The sequence below is a fragment of the Oncorhynchus mykiss genome, chromosome 2 (genome assembly GCF_013265735.2).
Source record: "Oncorhynchus mykiss isolate Arlee chromosome 2, USDA_OmykA_1.1, whole genome shotgun sequence".
Classification (NCBI taxonomy): Eukaryota; Metazoa; Chordata; class Actinopteri; order Salmoniformes; family Salmonidae; genus Oncorhynchus; species Oncorhynchus mykiss.
The window spans coordinates 26,312,145-26,332,789 of NC_048566.1; the positions used below are offsets into that span (position 1 = coordinate 26,312,145).

Genomic DNA, 20,645 nt, shown 5'->3' on the forward strand with positions numbered 1-20,645 from the left:
TGGGATGAGAATATAGTAACCGCTTTCCGCTCTCGCCCCAGAAATAGTTTGACACTGGCGGGATCTTTAGTGAGCGCAGTGCTTTAGAGGCTGATCTTTCCGTTGAAGATCTAATGGACACACGAACACAGACACACAACATACACACTGGTAATGTCAAAGGGGGTCAGACATCATTCACCCACACCACAGCTCCTATTTATTCATATGCACTTTAAAATGGCATGTTCAAAAAATGTGTGTAAAGCAGAATAGAATTTGTCTGTAGTTTCTTCTTCGAACTACAGTTTCTCATCTCTTTATTCAGCCAGCCAAGCCGTTGTGTTGCCAAGCCGAAGGTGTTGCTGTTAAGAGTAGCAGTTGCAGTAATAGTGGTTTGGAGGATGGTGCTGTTAAGAGTAGCAGTTGCAGTAATAGTGGTTTGGAGGGTGGTGCTGTTAAGAGTAGCAGTTGCAGTAATAGTGGTTTGGAGGATGGTGCTGTTAAGAGTAGCAGTTGTAGTAATAGTGGTTTGGAGGATGGTGCTGTTAAGAGTAGCAGTTGTAGTAATAGTGGTTTGGAGGATGGTGCTGTTAAGAGTAGCAGTTGTAGTAATAGTGGTTTGGAGGGTGGTGTTGTTAAGAGTTGCAGTTGCAGTAATAGTGGTTTGGAGGATGGTGCTGTTAAGAGTTGCAGTTGTAAATCCGGGGTAGTGTAGAACAGGGCTGTAGAGATGACTTGCTATGTAAACACCCAGCTTCCCAGCGCCTCACAGACCCAACCCTTAATGCACCCAGGAATGTGTGTATAATGACTTGCACCTGTGCTGCCTCTGCTCTGACTTACTACTCCATAGTGTGTGTGTGTGTGTGTGTGTGTGTGTGTGTGTGTGTGTGTGTGTGTGTGTGTGTGTGTGTGTGTGTGTGTATGTGTATGTGTGTGTGTGTGTGTGTGTGTGTGTGTGTGTGTGTGTGTGTGTATACTGTATGCAGTGTGTGTCTGAGAGACAAGAGAGAGAGTGTGTACGTGCTACTCTGCCTGTATTTGAAGTGCCGACATGGAAGACGTTCAACAGTGGGATTGTGGTGCCAGGACATGAGGAAATAGAAAACACATCCATGTATCCATGTGTAGAATAGACACTCTTCTCCTGAGGAGACCAACAGAGAACCCCTCACCTCCACTGCCTCACACCTTCACACACATCCCCACACACACACAGGAACTGGTTAACTTAACCCCTCTGCCCAGAGAGAAGAGAGAGAAACAGAGACAACTGTGCGTAGCTGTGTTATCCTCACTAGTCAGCTAGCTAGCCCATGCATGGTGCCTCTGTCTGTTCTGAGGTAGGGAGATAGGGGCGCCTTAAGCCAGTGCTGGAATTAAACATCTTCCCCATATACCCACCAGCGTGTGGGTCATCGACCAATTCCCCTTTGGAATCTGCATGTCATGTGACGGCCGGGGCCTGAAGGTGGAGTGGCTGCTTCCTGTACCCGTTAACCCCTGCTACAAACCTGTGTGTGTGTGTTTGTGTGTGTGTATGTGTGTGTGTATGTGTGTGTGTGTGTGTTTAACCAGAAGTCCCCACAACAGTAGTAAACTAAAATAAATCTGACCAACTGGTGACATTTTGTAAGTCCCCACAAGGAAAAAGTACATTTCTAGTTGGTTAGGGTTAGAATTGGATTAGGGTTACGTTTAGGGCTAGGTTTAGGGTTAGGGGTTAAGGAAAATAGGAATTTGAATGGGAATAAATTGTGTCCCCACAAGGTTAGATAAACATAAATGTATCTGTGTGTTTCTCTCTCTCTCTCCCTCTCTCTCTCTCATATTCATTAGGCCCAGCCATGTTTAGCCTGGCAGGCAGGGGTGTATGGATATGTAGAGTGCTGTTTTAATGAAGGGAGCGTAGTACTGAGACAGGCTATAGCACTATAGACTGGTAAACATTAGTCTGCCCTGCCTGACTGGCTCTGCTATTCACACTGTTTTTATTAGTGATAAACCATGGCTGGAACCAGAAAAACCACCACAGACAAGCTCCATGTCTGGTTAAATACATGTACATGTAAAGGGTATTCCACTAAGCAAACAGGTGGGGAGATTTCTGTTAGTCCGCTGAAGCAGAGAAAACCATCTGCAAACCACCGATGGTACCCACGACTCTGGGAGGATTTGACTGTGTGTGCGTGTGTGTGTGCGTGCGCGTGTGCGTGTGTGTGCGTGCGTGTGTGTGTGAGAGAGAGAGAGAGAGAGAGACAGAGAGTGTATAATTTAGATGATTTAGGCATTCTAAATGATTAATTATTGTTACTAGTACACTGGAAACGGCTGCTCATGTAAGACCAGTGAAGTCTGCAGTAGCCATGGCAACCCAACACAGCAGTAGCCATAACACAGCATTCCTGTCATTCTAATGGCTGGAAACTTTTAAGTCCAGTCTACATCCAGTAGGGAACCTTTGGGTTTTTTAATTAAACCTGTGCTTAAAAGAAATGGAAAATGATTTGTCTTAATTAAAATCACTCCAAATCCTCAATTCACTAACACACACACCTACACACCCACAGTTTATAGCCCAGCACGTAAAACAGTTTGTTAAAGCATCAGGGATGTCTCAGCTGAGGGTGTTGTGTGAGTGATTTTTAATGGCGGGCTGACGCACCTCATTACCCCGGGATCAGACCTGACGGGACCGCTGTGGGGGTTAGGGGTCAGAGGGCGTGATCTCTGGAGGGGTGGTAGGCAGAGGGTGTCAGGCTTCCTCAGTCAAGCTTGCCTGACTACCAATGCAGACAACTCCTGTTAATTCAGGGTGTTTTGGATTGATAATCATCTGTAGAATTTAGAACCAAATCCTGTTTGTTAAAGAGACCTGTAAAAATGTAATTGAGTACGATTATATGCACACAGTAATGCGATTATTGTGGATCGTCAGATGAATATAATAGTTTGATTAAAACGTTTACATGCTTTGCAAGAAGACCGATTTCCCTAATAACCCTGTTTAGATGGACACACCTGAAATCAGACTACCTGATGGCACTCTGATAAATGCAGAAAATCACCAATCAAAATAAACGTTCTACCACAGCGACCATGTTCTTTTTGGGAAGCATATTTGATTCTGAGTTGGGACATAAAAAGTTTGTATGTGAAAACCACTTCTAAGTCACATACATTCAGTTGTTCCAAACTGACTCGTACTAAAGAGGGAGGCTCTCGGCTGGTGCATATGCCCAGATCTAATACACCACTGGAACGTTTGTTTACATGTCCTAATCATTCAAAGGATTGCTCAGAACACCAGGTGTTTCAATCAGCGAACGCTTACTATGATTTTGACCTTACGCCGATTAAGCTAAGCAGAGCAAGGTGTTTACATGACTAATGCATAATCTGCCTACTGCCAAAGTCAGTTTAATATCATATTATTAGTGTGCATGTAAACATATTTATTGATAAGCTAGTTAGGCCTATTTGAAGTATTTGACTGTTTTAAAACCCCTCTGTGTTTTTGTCTACATTATTTTGTCCATGGTGTTTATATGCTACTTAGGCGTATTTGAAGTGTGTTAGTATTCTGCAACACCTGAGAGGTTTGTCTCCGTTCTCTGAGGTTATTAGTATTTCCAGACCTGCTGCTTCACGGTAGTGACAGGCTCTTTGATCAGGCAGATATAAGGGATGAAAGGTGTGTGTGTTGAGGAGGGGATTGTCTGGGGAGCGACCCTCTCACTGCAAGACTCACTGGCTGCCCGATGAACATCTAGAGAAGAACTGTGCTGATATTTGAACATGGCCTCAGAGAGACTGGGATGTGGGGGGAGAGGGGGGAGTGGGATTGGGGAGAAAAGGGGGAGCAGACTACAAACGCGGGTGTGGGCGAGTGGAGGGGGAAGGGTGATCAGAGAGAGAGAGGTTAGCTTGTGTTTGTTTTCTTTAGTAGTCACCTCTTCTTATTCTCTCGCTCGATCTCTCTCTCCATTGTTAAATATCCCACCACCCAGCACTAAGCACTTTCCCTTCTTAATGATATCATTGTGTGTGTGTGGGGGGGAAGTTCTGTCTATTTACCATTGTATGACAGACAACAGCTGGCCCTATTGGACATGGCCACGCCCTACAAATCCTACCCATCTGGTTCCTTAAGCGGAACCCCCTACACACACACACTCACTCACACACACACACTCACTCACACACACACATCTTTAGTACTTTTTCATCCCACAGGACTAAATCAGGCCTCAAAAACAACACATTCCATTGTTGACTTAAAGAGTATATGATACTGTAGGGAGGAGAGCAAAAGGAGAGAGGGGGGAGAGAGATCCCTCTGTGTGGGCCTCACGACCTGCCGTCCAATAACTCACCCTGAGGCAGAGAAAGAGAGAGAGATGAACGGGAGAGAGACTGAGTGCTTCTGTGACCTTGAACTTCTCAGCCTCACATCCTCTCTCCTTTTCTCTCTCTGTCTGTTTATCCCCTTTTCTCTGTTTCTGTCCTATGTCTACTCTGTTCATCTCGCGGTGTCCTTTTTGACCTAAACAAGACTCCATACTCTATCCCTGCTTTACACAATGCAACCTGAAATCAAGCTCATCTTCTCGCTACTTCTCTTTCTCCCTCTTACCCCTCTCGCTCACACACAAACACACACACGCGCGCACACACACGCGCACGCGCGCGCCCACAAACACTAACACACACACATTCCTACACCGCCTGTATGTGTTTTTGAGTCAGAGAGCTGCATGAGCAGCAGATAAAGGAGGCGTCCATCCAAGACTTCAGATTCCTGGCATAGACTGCCTCACATCCACTGGGAATGGACTTCCAAAGGCTGAGCGAGAGACAGAAAGAGAAAGAGGGGGGAAAGAGTGAGGGAGAGGGGGGGGGGGGGGGACACAGGGAGAGACATGCATTATTTATTATTGCAGTATGGTCACTAGAAAGAAAGAAGGGGATTAGAGGAGCGCTCCAAGCCAGCCAGGTCTACTGGGTTATTTCTCTCTCTCTCTCCGTCTCTATTTTTCTCTCTCTTTTTACTTCTCTCCTAAGAGGTCGTTCAGAAATAAAGTAGTTGTGGTTAGTTCATTTCCAGTTGGCAGATTAACTAAAGTGTTTGTGTGTGTGTGTGTGTGTGTGTGTTTTTCAGGTTGCTGCTGTGGTCAGTCCAAGAGAGAAGGACAAAGACACTGAGATGGAGGAACCACCGGGATCACATTCCCTCTTCTGTTTCTTTAACTTATTACCTTTCCAATTGTGTGTGTGTGTGTGTGTGTGTGTGTGTGTGTGTGTGTGTGTGTGTGTGTGTGTGTGTGTGTGTGTGTGTGTGTGCGTGTATACATTTTGGTGGGTGACACCTCCAATTTCAGTTTTATAATTTGCAATTTTTGTTGACTTTTATAATGTTATGATACTCATATATCGTTGACACATTTACAATACCCTTAATCATCAAGGGACTTTACAATACTATTGATACATACTGTGGCTTGTGTTTCTAACTACCTATGTGAGAATGTATATTTGTGTGTACAGTATACTCATATTTAGAAAATATATCACGGACTCCGAGAAAGCTTACATTCTTTCACAAACATGCTGCACTTGCATGCATTCACGCACGCATGCACAAACTCACACGTACACACACAGATACACACCCACTGGACAGTTTCACTCACACTCACAACACAAACTGGAACTGAAAATGACAAGCGGTGGTAATGTTTCTCTTTAACTTTGATCTGTTCCTCCTCTGTAACTGTCAGGCCAGGGTCAAATGGCATCAAATCAATAATAATCATAAGAGCAATGGTACTAATACTGTAATAGTGATACTGGTGATAATAATCCGTTAGTCTCTGCTGGAGATGATGCATACACACAAAGCAATTAGTGTCGATGACATCGTGAAGAGTCACATGTTATATGGTACATTCGCTGTGGTTCGTCTCAAGTGTATGTGGGTGTGTTACATCTGTGTGGTTGCGTGTGCATCAAAACATGGGCAATACCCTTCATTGGTGCTTCCATGTAGGCCATGAGGTACTGTTATCTTGTTGTGCACTGTATCTAGATGGTAAAACACAATGGCAATAGGCTCAGTGGGATTTTGATCTCTTGGTTACTTCGACCCGTGACAATCCTCTTCTCCTTCACGTCCTTTGAACCGTCACCGTCCAGTAGTGTACTGTATATCAGACGTCATCACAAATGTTTTTTACACGATTACGTCATTGGCTGTTGGTCTCAGCTATCACGTCAATTACAATTACTAGGAGCACTTTTTTTGATATCGTGTGATATTGATCTAACAAATAGTTTTGTTTCATTGGCTGGTACAAAGATCTCTTTGTGTTCGATTTACAACTGGGTGTTGTTGTGTATAAAAATACCTGCTCATATTAGTCATGTGTGAGCTAGGTAATATAGCAATGACCAGTAACATGGAGAATATGGGTTCCTGTTTTATGGATTGATTTGAAATCTACCACTAATCTGAATGGGCCTGTACTGTTCACAAGTAGAGGGGGAGGAGAGTTCTGAGTGAGATATCATGGACACACACTGACGATCAGGAGAGATTAGTTTTCTTAATCCACACTGACACCCTTAGAAAGACGTGTGTGTGCACTCACACACACACACACACACACACACACACACACATACACACACACACAAACACACACACACACACACACACACACACACACACAAACACACACACACACACACACACTAACACACACACATGAGAATACATGAGAGACGGTCACAGGTATTATACTGTAGACACTAGGCCACACACAGTCCCTCTCCACCCCTGCCTCACCTGCTAGTCTATCATAGAGGGAGGAGGAGGAGGACACGCTAAAAGGAAGTCTTGTAGGGAGTCTTGTAGAAGGCTTTGACATAGTTCGCCATATGGCCAAGTCCATGTTATGTTACAGCTTTAATTGTCCCACCATATCTAGTGGTGTTTGGTGTGATATAGAGCAGGCGAGGCAACGACAGAGAAACACAGTGATATCATGTCATTAGCTTTTTGAGAATGCACTTTTTTAATCTACTTGCCCTACTTTACATTCCAGCTTATTAAAAATGTCACTTTTTGCACCTGTGTTGTCCTTAATCACATGCCCTTGCCTGCACAGACTAGAAATATCAGTGCCCTCCCTTGTCAACCATAGTATAGGCCAACAGACCCCAGTTTCCAACCCCAGTGAGACTTTTTAAGGAGAACTACTACAAATACTTGAAGTGATTTCATAGAACTTCAGTGTCATTCCTAGTGGGGCAAGTGATTCTGTGTTGTGGTAGTGAAGACGGTGAGGAAGGGTGGAGAGTAGAGTGGCGTCTTAATGTGACTAAAGCAGCGTGACAGAGGAGGGTAAATACCTGAGAGCTCTGCTGAGATAGATCGCCCAGCTCGCTCTTCTCGGCCTTGCATGGCTTTATGGGATACTAAGGTATTAGTAGCTGAATAATTATTGTTGATACGTTACTCTCCTGCTTTCTGTGTGGCATATCACTTTTCTTTCTCCCCCTTTTTATTTTGTGCCTTTGTGTCCCAGAAGTTTCTTCCTTTGCCTCCTGCCTGCGACATCACATAAACATGAAAATACTGTATATGTTTTGGACTACCTGCCTGCCTGCGTAGGTGGAGTTCCTGAAAGCTCTTTTTTTCTCCTTTGGGAACAAAAAGCATTTTCTCTATGAAGGGAAATCTTGGGAAAGAAGTAGTGAAATTGCACATTGAGCACTGTGGTGGTCGAAAATATTAACATTTTAATGGGGCCTGCTATCATTTTAATGTTACCATTGGTTCTTGCTTGTAAAGTTAACTTCCAGATGTTTAATAAAATGCATTTACAAATACACCATTCAAATCTGAATTGGGGAATGGCTTAAGATGGATCTGTTTGCTATACTGGTCACGCTACGGAATGTGCACATTCTGAGTCATATTTCGAGATACATGTCAATATTTAATCATTTTGTATCCTTTGTTATAAACCGTCTCACTAGGCTGTATGTAAAAGGGGAGGTGAAACGCCTTGTGTAAAATTTAATAGTGACGCTTGTACTATGTTTGCGTACATACAGGGTCACGCGTGTCTCCTTTGCGCCATAAAAGAGAGGATTCGTATTAAATATATATGGATATATACACATACAGTATTTTTTTGGCCTTGTCAGTTTCTTAACTGCGCAGACGTACAGTATATGTTGGGAAAGGCGTTTTGGAACCAGACATGCAACCCCCGCTGTACTCAACACTGAATCTGTGTTTTACAGTACAAAAAAAAAAAGCTTCTCTTTGCGTATCTATTTTTTCTTTTTTGTATGATGCTCTGAAAATACATCATTTTTCACAAGTGGTTTCGGACATAGAAGAAGTGTTACCGGTCACTTTATAAACTGAAACTTAGGATATAATAGTAGAATAGCTGTTGCATTACCTATTTGTTACGACCTGTATGTAATGTTATTATGGAAGATGTAATGTCCTTCTGTAAATGTTGTTTATTGTTGGTTTACCTGAAATAAATAAAGTTTATTAATGCTTCAAACTGTGTTCAGCTACCAATGCAAAACAGCTGTTGTTAGGTAATGTATTACACACTTACATACATACTTTCATACTAATTCTACCACAACTCCATTCTAATGTGGTCATGCTAGTGTGGATATTGGTTGCCTTTGTCCTCCTATTCATCAGTATTTACATAGTTAGCTACTTCCTGAAATTAGTTATCCCTGGAATTGATATAAGTACCGTACTTAGTTTTTTTTTTAAGGCATAATTTCCTCAACTGTACCAGCAACGGTTTCTAGTGATTTATCCTGTATTACCAGTCCCTGTTTGATGTGAGCTCAGCTGGCCTGATTACAGAGTCCCTCTTTGTATTGTACCACAACAGTGTTTTCTCTGGACACCCACCAAGGTGTTATGTCTCTGATTCAAACCATACCAATAGGTCAACAACATCTCCAAGTCTGCATCCCAAATTGCATCCCTATTGGCTCTGGTTAAATGTAGTGCACTATATAGGGAATAGGGTGCCATTTGGGATGCATACATGAAAAAGTATGTACACTTCAGTTATGAGTACAGTTTTCAGGCCTGCTGGTCCTCAAACAGATATCATTTATAACATGAAAACAAACAACCTCCAGGTCATAATGACTGCTGTGACAGATAGGTAGGAGAAAAATACATGGAAACCCCAACAACACAATGTGTGCTGTATGAATGTTATGTTCATAACGTTTTTAAAGTTTCTTTGGAAAAATATGAAGTCATTCTATTCTGTTCTGTGGTTATTGCATGTGGTCATAAATGGTTCGGAAACTGTTTTGCACCAAAAAATTCCCCACCAAAAAATGCATTTCCAATAGTTAATTCCAGTTTATCTCTTTAATGTTGGATCATATATCAACTGCATGAAGGTCAAATCTGACTCAAGGTTTTAACTTTGTCTTTGTAATGTTGATTGCTCTGGACAACTTTATTCCAAACTGAAAAGACTTGGCTAGACACCCAGCCCTAAAACAAGACATTTAGTAACATAAGTCATTTTGAGTTTGTGTGTCTCTCTTGGCAGGGTGTAGCTTGAAGAACCAAATCTCACTGCATTCTTCTGTCAGGATATATTACATACTTATTGACTCCCTCTCCATCCTACTGACAGACATGCCTCCTAACCAGTCAGAATGCCTGGGTGACTGATTAACATTAGGGATCCTCTGTATTTGCTTGACCTCAGCTAGTGAGCCATGATGTTTTGAATTCTCAATAGAGAGTGCTCTGTGACAGGTTGATAACTAGAAATACGTTTTGATGCACATCACTTGGGCTAATCATATTATTGATGCGCTATAACTGGTCATAGTGTTATTGATGGTTGCAACAGTAGTTGATTTTATTATTATTTATGTTGTTATGATACTGTTTTTGTACATTAAACAGTCTTACATGATCTAATATATCTCTGGTGAACAGTAAGGTACAGTACAGTTGATGACAAATGAGAGATAATAGACTCCCTAAAAGTCAGGGGGGGGGGGGGGGGGGGGGGCAGGACAGCCCTGTTAAGCTCACTGTAGTGGAGTATCTCCCTTCCTTCCTTTGGTGTTCTACACAGGGTCTCTCTCTCGCTCTCTCTCTCTTTTTCTCTCTCACGGTTTCCTTCCTGTTCTCCTCTACACAGTGTCTCTCCCTCCCACTGTTCCCTCTGCGTGCACCACTGTGTGAGATGGATTTGAAACCCCTCTGATCCCAAAGGCTCATGGTGACAAACCACTTTCATCCCTGTCCCTAGGGCCTAACGGTGGAGACGACATTATGGTTGAAAGGGGAGACTGATTAAAATTATGCTGGTTGTTCTTCCCTCTCTAAAAGACCCATTTAGGCTATACTCATTTGTAATATGTAACGCGCATGGCATTTATTTAGAGTGTTTTACAGTCACACACCGTTTTACTGGTTGATAATATCAAGGGAGTCTGGACTGTTACAATAGTAGGCTATTTGAGGAGGTCTAATATGATATCTCTGAGTCAATACCTCACAGTTTTAATGAACATAGAAGTTAATTAAGGGTAAAGGGTTTGCTCATATAAACGGTAGGCCTTCTGTCAGATTTGTAAAATAGTATTTCCTTTTCCGTCAGTAGTCCTAGATGTGGCTTTCAGAAGTATCATAGGCCTATTTATAAGGGCATGATTCTTATTTGAAATATGTGATATTGTTTCGGCTATAGAACTAAGACATTGAAACTCATCAGCCATGCACAAGATGAACAATTGTAGACGATCCCTAAACCATGCCATCTGTTAGTCCAACCCTTTTTTCCATATGGAGGAGAGAGAGACGGCTCACTGAGACAGCAGGGCGCCTGGAAACAGGTTTCAACAGCGCAGAGCAGAGAGAGGCTATCTCGTTTGTCGCGCAGCTAGAGCAGCAGAAGAACATTGCGGACTCCGGACCTGTGTGTTGTGTATAGTAGGTTGGATTTTCTTCTCCAAATTCTGTCAGCGATATTTTTCGATTTTGGGGGACCTTCAACATCTCTGCGCAACGGCGGGGAGAAGCGAAAACAACCAAAAGTTACGCTGGAAGGGAGTAATGTTACATTTACAAGGAAAGAAAAACCGAACACAGAAAGGGAGCGGGGAAGTAGTGGCTCGCTAGCTGGCGAGCTAGCTAGTTTTGGAAGAAACCGCAAAGAAAGTATGTCTGTGGCCGTGCGTAATGCTTTCGCAATGGATTACAACAGAGTACTGTGTATATTTTTGCAGGTGTTTTTATTGATCAGTTTAGGATCTATAAGGGTAAATGGACAGTATGGCGACCGGGGAATGTCTATTCCGGAGCACGGTTTTTGCCAGCCGATTTCTATTCCACTTTGTACAGACATCGCATACAACGAGACCATCATGCCAAATTTACTAGGACACACAAACCAGGAGGAAGCAGGGCTCGAGGTACACCAGTTTTACCCGCTTGTGAAAGTTCAGTGTTCTCCTGATTTAAAGTTTTTCCTCTGCTCCATGTATGCGCCTGTTTGCACTGTGCTTGAGCAGGCGCTTCCCCCGTGCAGGTCACTGTGCGAGAGGGCGAGACAGGGCTGCGAGGCGCTCATGAACAAATTCGGTTTTCAGTGGCCGGTCAGCCTCGCTTGCGAGTCTTTCCCGGTTCACGGAGCGGGCGAGCTGTGCGTCGGGCAGAATATGTCGGGTCAAAACACACCGGTCAACCCCACCCCTGATGTAACGGAGCCTCCGCACGATACTGCGATTGTAAAAGGACAGTTCAAGTGCCCGGCATCTCTGAAAGTACCCACTTATTTGAATTACCGTTTTCTCGGTGAGGATGACTGTGGCGCACCGTGCGAGCCAAAGAAATCTAACGGAATGATGTACTTCAGCGAGGAAGAGTTAAAATTCGCCAGGATATGGATAGTAATCTGGTCCGTGTTATGTTGTGCATCCACGTTATTTACCGTTCTAACCTATCTGGTGGACATGAAGCGCTTCAGCTACCCTGAGCGTCCTATTATCTTCCTATCCGGTTGCTACACCATGGTGTCCATTGCCTACATAGCTGGATTTCTCCTTGAGGACAAGGTGGTTTGCAATGACAGGTTTGACAACGACATTAGAACTGTGGTGCAGGGTACCAAAAAGGAGGGTTGTACCATCCTCTTCATGATGTTGTATTTTTTCAGCATGGCCAGCTCCATCTGGTGGGTCATCCTGGCCCTCACCTGGTTCCTGGCAGCAGGGATGAAGTGGGGTCACGAAGCCATCGAGGCCAACTCGCAGTACTTCCACCTGGCGGCGTGGGCTGTGCCCGCCATTAAGACCATCACTATCCTGGCGGTGGGCCAGGTGGACGGGGATGTCCTTAGCGGCGTGTGCTTCGTGGGCATCAACAGCGTGGACGCTCTCCGAGGCTTCGTCCTGGCGCCGCTCTTTGTCTACCTCTTCATCGGCACCTCGTTCCTCCTGGCCGGCTTCGTGTCTCTGTTCCGGATCAGAACCATCATGAAGCACGACGGCACCAAGATGGAGAAGCTGGAGAAGCTGATGGTGAGGATAGGGATCTTCAGCGTGCTCTACACCGTCCCCGCCACCATCGTCATCGCCTGCTACTTCTACGAGCAGGCCTTCCGGGAGCAGTGGGAGAGGACGTGGATCAGCCAGACGTGTAAGACGTTCGCCGTGCCCTGTCCGGCCCACCCACACCCCAACATGAGCCCCGACTTCACCGTCTTCATGATCAAGTACCTCATGACTCTGATTGTGGGGATAACGTCCGGGTTCTGGATCTGGTCTGGGAAGACCCTCAACTCCTGGAAGAGGTTTTATACGAGACTGGCTAACAACAGACAGGGAGAGACCACAGTGTGAATGGTCTGAATGGGGTGAGACCTCTGGATGTACTTTAGCCTATGATGGGTGTCCCCCACACACACAAAAAAAACTGTTTATTTACAGACTGAATGAATGATAATCGTTTTTGGACTTAATTGCCATGCAGAGACACTCATTGGGACATGATGTTTCTATTGTACATAAAACATTTTGTGAGATTTTTGTAAGTATATATTTGTATTTAAAGATCAAAATTCTCTTTTTTAGTTGTTTCCCTCTATTAAAACCAACATTTATTTGACACACTTTGGGCATAATGAAAATGGACCTATGTGATAAAGAGCCAGCTAACTGAGCATTTAGCATTAAGGATGTGGTTGTCTTAGGACCTGAGTTGGCTTGGTCACTGTTGGGAGAGGGTTGTAGCTGTCTTTGATCAGTAGACTGGCTCTGAACATTGTTTCTATTCTAAGCAGCAGAGTCCCGTGAAAAACAATTGCTTCCTCGTGGGTCCTTATCCCCCATTATACTGTTGTTCTTTCTGTCCAACTGTTCTCTTCTATTCAACATATTTCTAAATGCCTGGGATTTGAAGGTTAAAAATATGATCAACATGTATTTTAAAACAAGGTATAGGTTTGGGACTATGTGTTCAACATATTTCTAAATGCCTTGGATTTGACGGTTAAAAATACAATCAGCATTTTTAAAACAAGAAAGTAGGTAAAGGTTTGGGATTGTGTGCACATGTACTGTGTAGCCTACATGACATGTATCCTCCAAATACACATGTATTTTCATAACCTCAATGAGAATGAGCCAGAATGAGAACATTTAGCCCAAAATAAAGCCCAAATAGTTGCACCAAAGTTAAAAGCCGTCTTTTGGTGACACAATATTGTAATAGAATGAAAGTAAGCCATTTGCAGGATCTTTTCAACATTTTGTTTATGTGTTTCAGATAGACCTTCTGCCTATGAACACAGAACAGACACACGTTGTTTGTGGCTTTGTTTACCTTTTTGAGCACTTTGAGGGGAATACTAGCCTGGTCCCAGATCTGTTTGTGCTGTCTTGCCAACCCCCGAAGAACCATAGGAGTAGGCAGGACAGCACAATCAGGTCTTGGACCAGGCTAGGGGAATACAGAATGCTGGACAGAGACAGCTCCGACTCAGAGGTGGGCTACATAACACATCAGCTGCACCCCCTAATGCTTTCTCACAGACAGACAGACATTCAGACAGCTAAAATACCAATACTTTACTAATGAACAAGTTGAAATACGCAGTAGCCTACTCTACAGCCGGCTGTATAATTGCCTTATAAAAACTGAAAACAAATGAATAATTGAAGGAGATAGGACAGTGCGTTTTGTAATTTTCAGACCTACAGGTAATCAGAGTCAGAAAATTATTATTCCCCAGAAGGTAATTGTTGGCAAAATGTGGCTGTATTTTTTACAATGGGCCCAGGTGGCAGCTTTGAGCAGTCCCCTTTCACCCCTGTGTCATTTCTCTCCTGGTTAAGTGTGTGTTTGTGTGTGCACACATGCTCGTGTGTGTGTGCGTGTGTGTCGGTGCTAACCATGCAGGGTGAGCAGCTGTCTTTAGCCTTAATAAAGCTAGACACCGTGATCTGTCCCCACCTCAGACATCTTCTGTTATGTTCTTGTCAAATGCATGACAGTTATTTTACCCTAAATGCATGGATGGCTCTCCATTAAACAACATGTTCATACCTTTGACATCTATTATGTTTAATTCTGGTATTCTGCATTTGTTTGTTATTAAAAACATTATATTTATAGAAACATTTCTTTATATTCACACTGATTACTTTAAAGAATAAAAAATCCCACCTTTGCACCAACTGTCATGTTGATTTGAAATATCTATTATATTATGTGTTATAAACCAAAGTTGATGGATTGAATCATGCTGTTAGCCTAGTGTACATTTACATTTGAGTAATTTAGCAGGTGGTCTTATTCAGAACGACTTCCAGGAGCAATTAGTGTTAAGTGCCTTGCTCAAGGGCACATCAACATATTTTTCAACTACTCGGCTAGGGGATTAGAACCAGCGACCTTTCGGTTCTTGGCCCAATGCTCTTAACCGCTAGGGTACCTGCCTAAAATGTAGTTTAAGATTTGGAGTGTAACAAATCTGCTTCATCGACTCTATATAGTATTCACTTTGTAACAACATGGTAATAGCAATCATTTTTACAGCTGGAAAAGCTAAACAGTGAACATGAGTTTTATCTCAGTGGTTACAGCCAACTGGGAAGTCTGGTTTGAAAAATAACTTCCTTATCCTGGGTGGATGTTAATCAAATACAGCTCTCTGGTTAGGCTAAATGAGGTGGATGGGAATCTTGTGAATGGTTGGTATGCACTGTGAATGCTCAGAGGCCTTACTTGTGTAGGGGCATTGTTGCTTTGCACTTAAACTAGCTTGTGTCCCATGTCTGGCAGTCACATACGTAGGTCAGCTACTCAACTTTCATACAGCCGTTGTTTAGGGTAGTTTTGTTGTTGTCTTTAATTTTGTTGCTCTGTTCACTCTTGTGTCTATTGTGTCCAAGCTTCTCTGAAGTCTGTGGCTGTCTAGTTTGTGGCTAAACTGACCATAACTTAATGTGAACTATATATATGGCTCATGTCCAGTAGTTTATGCATACGCACAGTTCAATCCGCTTCGCTGAAGATCTGCTTTATAGCACGGGTGACAATTAAAAGCAATGTTCCCAAGGTCGCGGAGACTCTGCATTCATGGTAAACGATACGTCGGCTCAATCGGAAGTGACCTTTAAATGTGAACTGCGCTACAACGCAGATATTCTGAGCTACGGATTAAATCGAGCCCTTAGTCTCAGACAGGTTAGCAGGTGTGCTGAAGAACACTCCCCATTTTCGTTGTGAAAATGTTGAGTATCAGTGAGATGTAGTAAGTGCTTGGCACAGAGTTGAGGACTTGATTCAATGCAGTGCCTAAGCAACCTTCAGGTCATTTAGCTGAATGGTAGCCACTTCTAGTCTCTGGATTCATAGTAACATGGGCTATGTTTTCCTCCTATAAGAGTACCACTGACCGACCTCTATGGACGTACAGTCCATGCCTTAATTTCAAGCCCTTATTGATTTGACTTAGCTGACTGAACATATACTAAGGCTGCATCACCAATGGCATCATATTCTCTATATGGTACACTACTTTTGACCCGGGCCCATAGGGAATAGGGTGCCATTTATGACACACATAATATGTGTATGCTAGGTCTCTCTCTGTCTGCCTCCCTCCCTGTCAGTGTGTCTTCCTGATGCCTGGCTTGCTACTGGTTTGTCAGGAAGTGCTTGTATAGCCAGCAGCCCAGGCCAGAGCACACAGAGAACTGCTTGTCCCTCAGTCTCAGTCCCTCTCCTCTCTGCTGCTCTGTGGTCAGACTTTAGACCTACTCAACAACTCTACTCTGGCCTGAAATGCTGGGAGCTGGAGGAGGGCAGGAGAGAGAGTATAGAGACACAATATAAACCTAAACCTCAGCATCAACATGCATTTATGGGCCAGTCACACAAGTTGCCTTAGACATTTTAAGAAGGCTATCGTGTTAATGTTGCCACACGATGGATGTAATAATATTTATTCATAATGCAGAGAGCTCAGTGACATTTCCTAGTTTTGGAAAATACTGGAATAATTGCTCAAATACTGCTGCTGTTTTCAAATGACTCAAATAACATTCTGCTTCACCTGTCACTATGTATGGGGTTGACCTTATGAACTTCTGACCCCTCTATCTTCACAGAGGACACGGCAGGTCACACAGTGGTGATGTTATTGTGTGTTTACTCTCTCCTAGTACCTCCCCCATCAGCCCAGACAACAGGTTTTATGACTGTGGAGCGTTTCAGACTTGTCTGACTGCATGTTGTTGTTAGCTTATCCCACTGAGCATTTATCACCTCAGGGTAGACTTTGTAAAGAATGCTAAAGCTATGCTAACCAACTGACTGTAGTGCACTTTGGGAAGAATGTGAATGCTAACTGTCTATAGTGCCAGCCTGCCAGGTGGATGCAAAAACAAATCTCTTCGCCCGTCTTAGTCTATTATAGGTGAATATAAAGAAGGCTAAATTGCTGTTTTATAACCTAGAACAGTGGTTCCCAAACTGTGGGGCGATGGGAGTGGGGGTCAGTCTGGTTTTCAAATTACTCTTGAATGAAAGTTGCAATAGTAGAATGCACAAGGTGCCATTTCGAATTGGGTAGTGCCTCATCAGTTCCTCTTGTCTTGTCAGTCATTGCAGACCTTAGAGCTATTTATAACTTGTCAGAAATGTCCAGCTCAACTAGACTATGTCAGCTAACGATTTTTAGCTATGTTTTTTAGCCCAAAGATTTTGTGGTAATGTTTGAGTCACTCAGATATCACATGAATAGACATTATACATGGCAAAATGTATAGAATTGCAGGAAATTAGCATTAAACCTGCTAAATGTTCTCTCCACCAACAAGACGAGTGTGAACAGTTTGTGTCATGAACCGCTTGTGCCCATCGAAATAGACGTGGCTCAAGCGCGTCCAGGGGTGGCTCGGAATGTTCCCCAATGCTGGAAGGTGGAACTGAGTGAAAAAGTTTAGGAACCCCTGGCCTAGAACGTGTTCATCCGTCCATGTATTTAAAATAATACAAACTGATTTTCAGGCTCTGTTTTCTCAGTCATAAGACATGCACACAGTCTGAAATACACACACACACTGACCTTGTCATCCCGTTTCCCAGCGGTCCCTGCCTGAGCCTGTCTGAGTGTGTTGAGATGGTCATGTCTGACATTGCCTCTCACACAAATCACTGCTGTTTCACAACGCCCTCCACTGCAGAAGCTCTCACTCACTGTGTTGAAAAGAACAAGTCAAACATACTTAAACAGGCCTTTCACAGCAGAGCATTGAAGCTCTAGTTTGTGTCATCAACCCTGATTTGTGATAAGGTTGGAATGTTCATCATCAGTGAACATCTACAATAACAATACAGTCACTGAAGTGTTCTTTTTAATGCAATAGATTTGAACAAGGCAGTATTTATGGGAATATGAAACAGATTTTTCATGTTCATTCCTTGGAGTCTCCTGGTAGTGAGCTCATCTGAGCCCAGCTATAATTAGGTTTTGTTGTTTGTAGCCTGCAGGAAAATAGACTTCCAGTACGAATCCTACTGTACATTGTTTCCATACATAGCACATAGTTTAACATTCCAATTTTGTGTTGAAACCTCCTCAAGGTCAAAGCAATGTTTAACAGCTCCTGTTCACTCTCTAACTCTCTCTCTCGCTAACTCTCTCTCCTCTCTCTCTCTCTCTCTCTCTCTCTCTCTCAGTAGAAAGCAGATTACAGTATATTGTACCATGCTGTCCATCTGATCCAGTGAACTTGACCTGCCCCTCACATACACCTGGAAGAGATGTCACACCGGATGTGTCCTTGCTGCCCGGGTTCCTTGGGACGTCCCTACCTCATTGAAGTTGACATTTAAAATGGTTGGTAAGGGTTAAGGTTAGGGTAAGGGTAGGGTTGAAGTTTAGGGTATGGACATCCCGAGGATCCCAGATAGCACCCACCACCCCAGATCACATGCCAACATCAATATCTGTCATTTGCTGTTGGTTTTGTTGGAGCAATCTCCTCTCTGTCATCTCTCTGAGATCATTCTTATGTTTACTTTCCTTACCTACACATTTCATTCCTAAAGCCTTTTCTTTATCTGAAATGAGGAGCCGCTATGTTTTTGGTAACACTTTATTTGCCTACTACCTACAGAAGGACTTCATAAGACACAGTACATTTCTGACATCAGGACATGTTTGTATAGAATTTGCATTGCAATTTAGATAAAGCCTTCTGAACCCTTTTCCTGTGCCGTTATTTATGTCGGGCCAATCTGAGGATTATTTTACACCACATTGAGAGCAGAGCAGAGAGAGTCAAGAAGTGCAGCAGTGTTCTGTGATGGCAGCCTTTTCCCTAGGGAGGTGTTGTCAATTCCCCGGCACCAATCGTAATTACGGTTTGTGATATCGTGTGACAGGGTTATCAAAGATTGCACTGCTGCGAAACCCTCTTCCTCAGGGAGAGGAGAGCAGCTCCTAACGAGGTGTCAATCACTGGGCCAACATGCCTGGGGGAGGAGGAGGAAGAGGAACGTTATCTTCTGCTTATCTCTGGAAGTGAGTCATCCCTCCCTCCCTCCCATCTCTCTCTCTCTCTTTCTCTCTCTTAGAGAGGGGTTCTTTTTCAGATTGCACATTACACTGCCTAGCAACATATAGCAATATGGATCCTCGTTCATGTATTTACTCTAGATAGCATTATTGTTCTCATTGGTGCCGAACACGATGCCCAAAAGTCACTACTGAAGATGATGAACACCCTAACTTTCTCTGCTAGCATTTTATGTTGGGGCTGAATGTTTAATGTTCACAAATGAGCGCGCTTGAAACGTCTGCATGTGGAAAGTAGCTCAGTCACACTAAACCCAGTACATACAATCTCAACTCTCGTTGAGTGTACAGCTCTGGATTTTAAATGTGGGTTGTTTCAAACTGTTGACATACTTCTGCAGACGACAGGGTGGATAAAAACAGCAACTGTCCCCTCCCACATAGTTAGGCAGCCATAAAGATGAATTTGATCCCACTTCCGTGACGACCCTGTCATTAAGGTTTCCTCGCATACTCTCTGTAAATCAGTCCGACGCTCATTGATGGCTGTCTGTGGCTTCCTGCCCCTACGGGACAAACAGACTAACCCAGGCCATACACAGTACACACACACACACACACACACATTCTCAACCAAACTGCGTTATGAGGGACAAAAAATGATTCAGTTACTTTACACATGGATTGAAAAACGCACACACACAAGAAGACACAGTAATGCTATCTATCGCCCACTGCGATCCAGCCACATATGGTGGTTCAGTTTCACAGTGTGATTCACTCCGTCAGACAGTGATTTAATCTCTAATAGGGATTCAATGGAACATCACTCAGTTTAGGAGCAACAGTGAGTTTCCCTGGGGGAGAGAAAAAAATACAGATCAAATTGAATTATTCCTCAGCATCCTCACAGTGTTTCAGGGAGAGTTGAATGGAACTATGCAAGCATGACATTTCTTAATAGGATCCGTCTGTTTTCAACCTCTTGTTGTTTTGTAAAGAAGTGCAGATAGGAGCTGTGAGAGGGCAAGAGAGAGGGAAGAGAAAGGGTGCAGATTCATGCATTAGAGAGCACAGCAGAAAGGGTTGAGCATGCCATGGTGATGGCCAGTAAAGATTACACCACTTTGGCTTTGACCAAAGTCCTGCTGTTTCATCTGCTGTTTAAATTAATAATTGTCGTAATCCCTTTATAAGGCCTATATAGCTGCTTCAGCAGTCAGGTAAAGTACAAGTAGGTGGAAGGACCTTTTATGCAGTATGACTTTGGTCATATATTCTTGTGAAGCATCTTTGTAGTGCTTATAAATACTTTATGGATACGCTCATGTTGATTTGAGCTTTTGACACCACACACACACACACACACACACACACACACACACACACACACACACACACACACACACACACACACACAGAGAGAGAGAACGTAACTACCACTGAGAGTGTTTGGGCCTGTGGTAATGAGAACACACAGACAGGCTACAGAGCCCTCCTAATGGGAAACACAGGGACAATGTATAAATACACCGCTCTCTT

General features: G+C 43.4%; 2 protein-coding genes across 5 annotated transcripts in view; both read left to right on the forward strand.

The window, feature by feature from the left end:
• The window catches only part of cdk14 (cyclin-dependent kinase 14), a 207,269-nt gene extending 188,432 nt beyond the window's left edge, over positions 1 to 18,837 (forward strand). For 3 of the 4 annotated variants that reach the window (XM_021626100.2, XM_021626109.2, XM_021626106.2), the window contains one exon: positions 5,144 to 8,570. The gene's annotated coding sequence lies outside the window, so the exon portion shown is untranslated. Of the gene's footprint in view, positions 1 to 5,143; positions 8,571 to 18,265 lie in introns of those variants that run through there. The other variant, XM_036943595.1, reaches the window with a different exon arrangement.
• Positions 10,863 to 14,751, forward strand: fzd1 (frizzled class receptor 1). The gene has a single exon (XM_021626115.2). It carries the CDS (start codon positions 11,236 to 11,238, stop codon positions 12,913 to 12,915), a length of 1,680 nt encoding a protein of 559 aa, XP_021481790.2. The 5' UTR covers positions 10,863 to 11,235; the 3' UTR covers positions 12,916 to 14,751.
• Positions 18,838 to 20,645: the final 1,808 nt, after the last annotated feature.

Coding starts and splice junctions, on each gene's coding strand:
- fzd1 (XM_021626115.2), top strand. CDS start 11,236: ATGTCTGTGGCCGTGCGTAATGCTTTCGCAATGGATTACAACAGAGTA.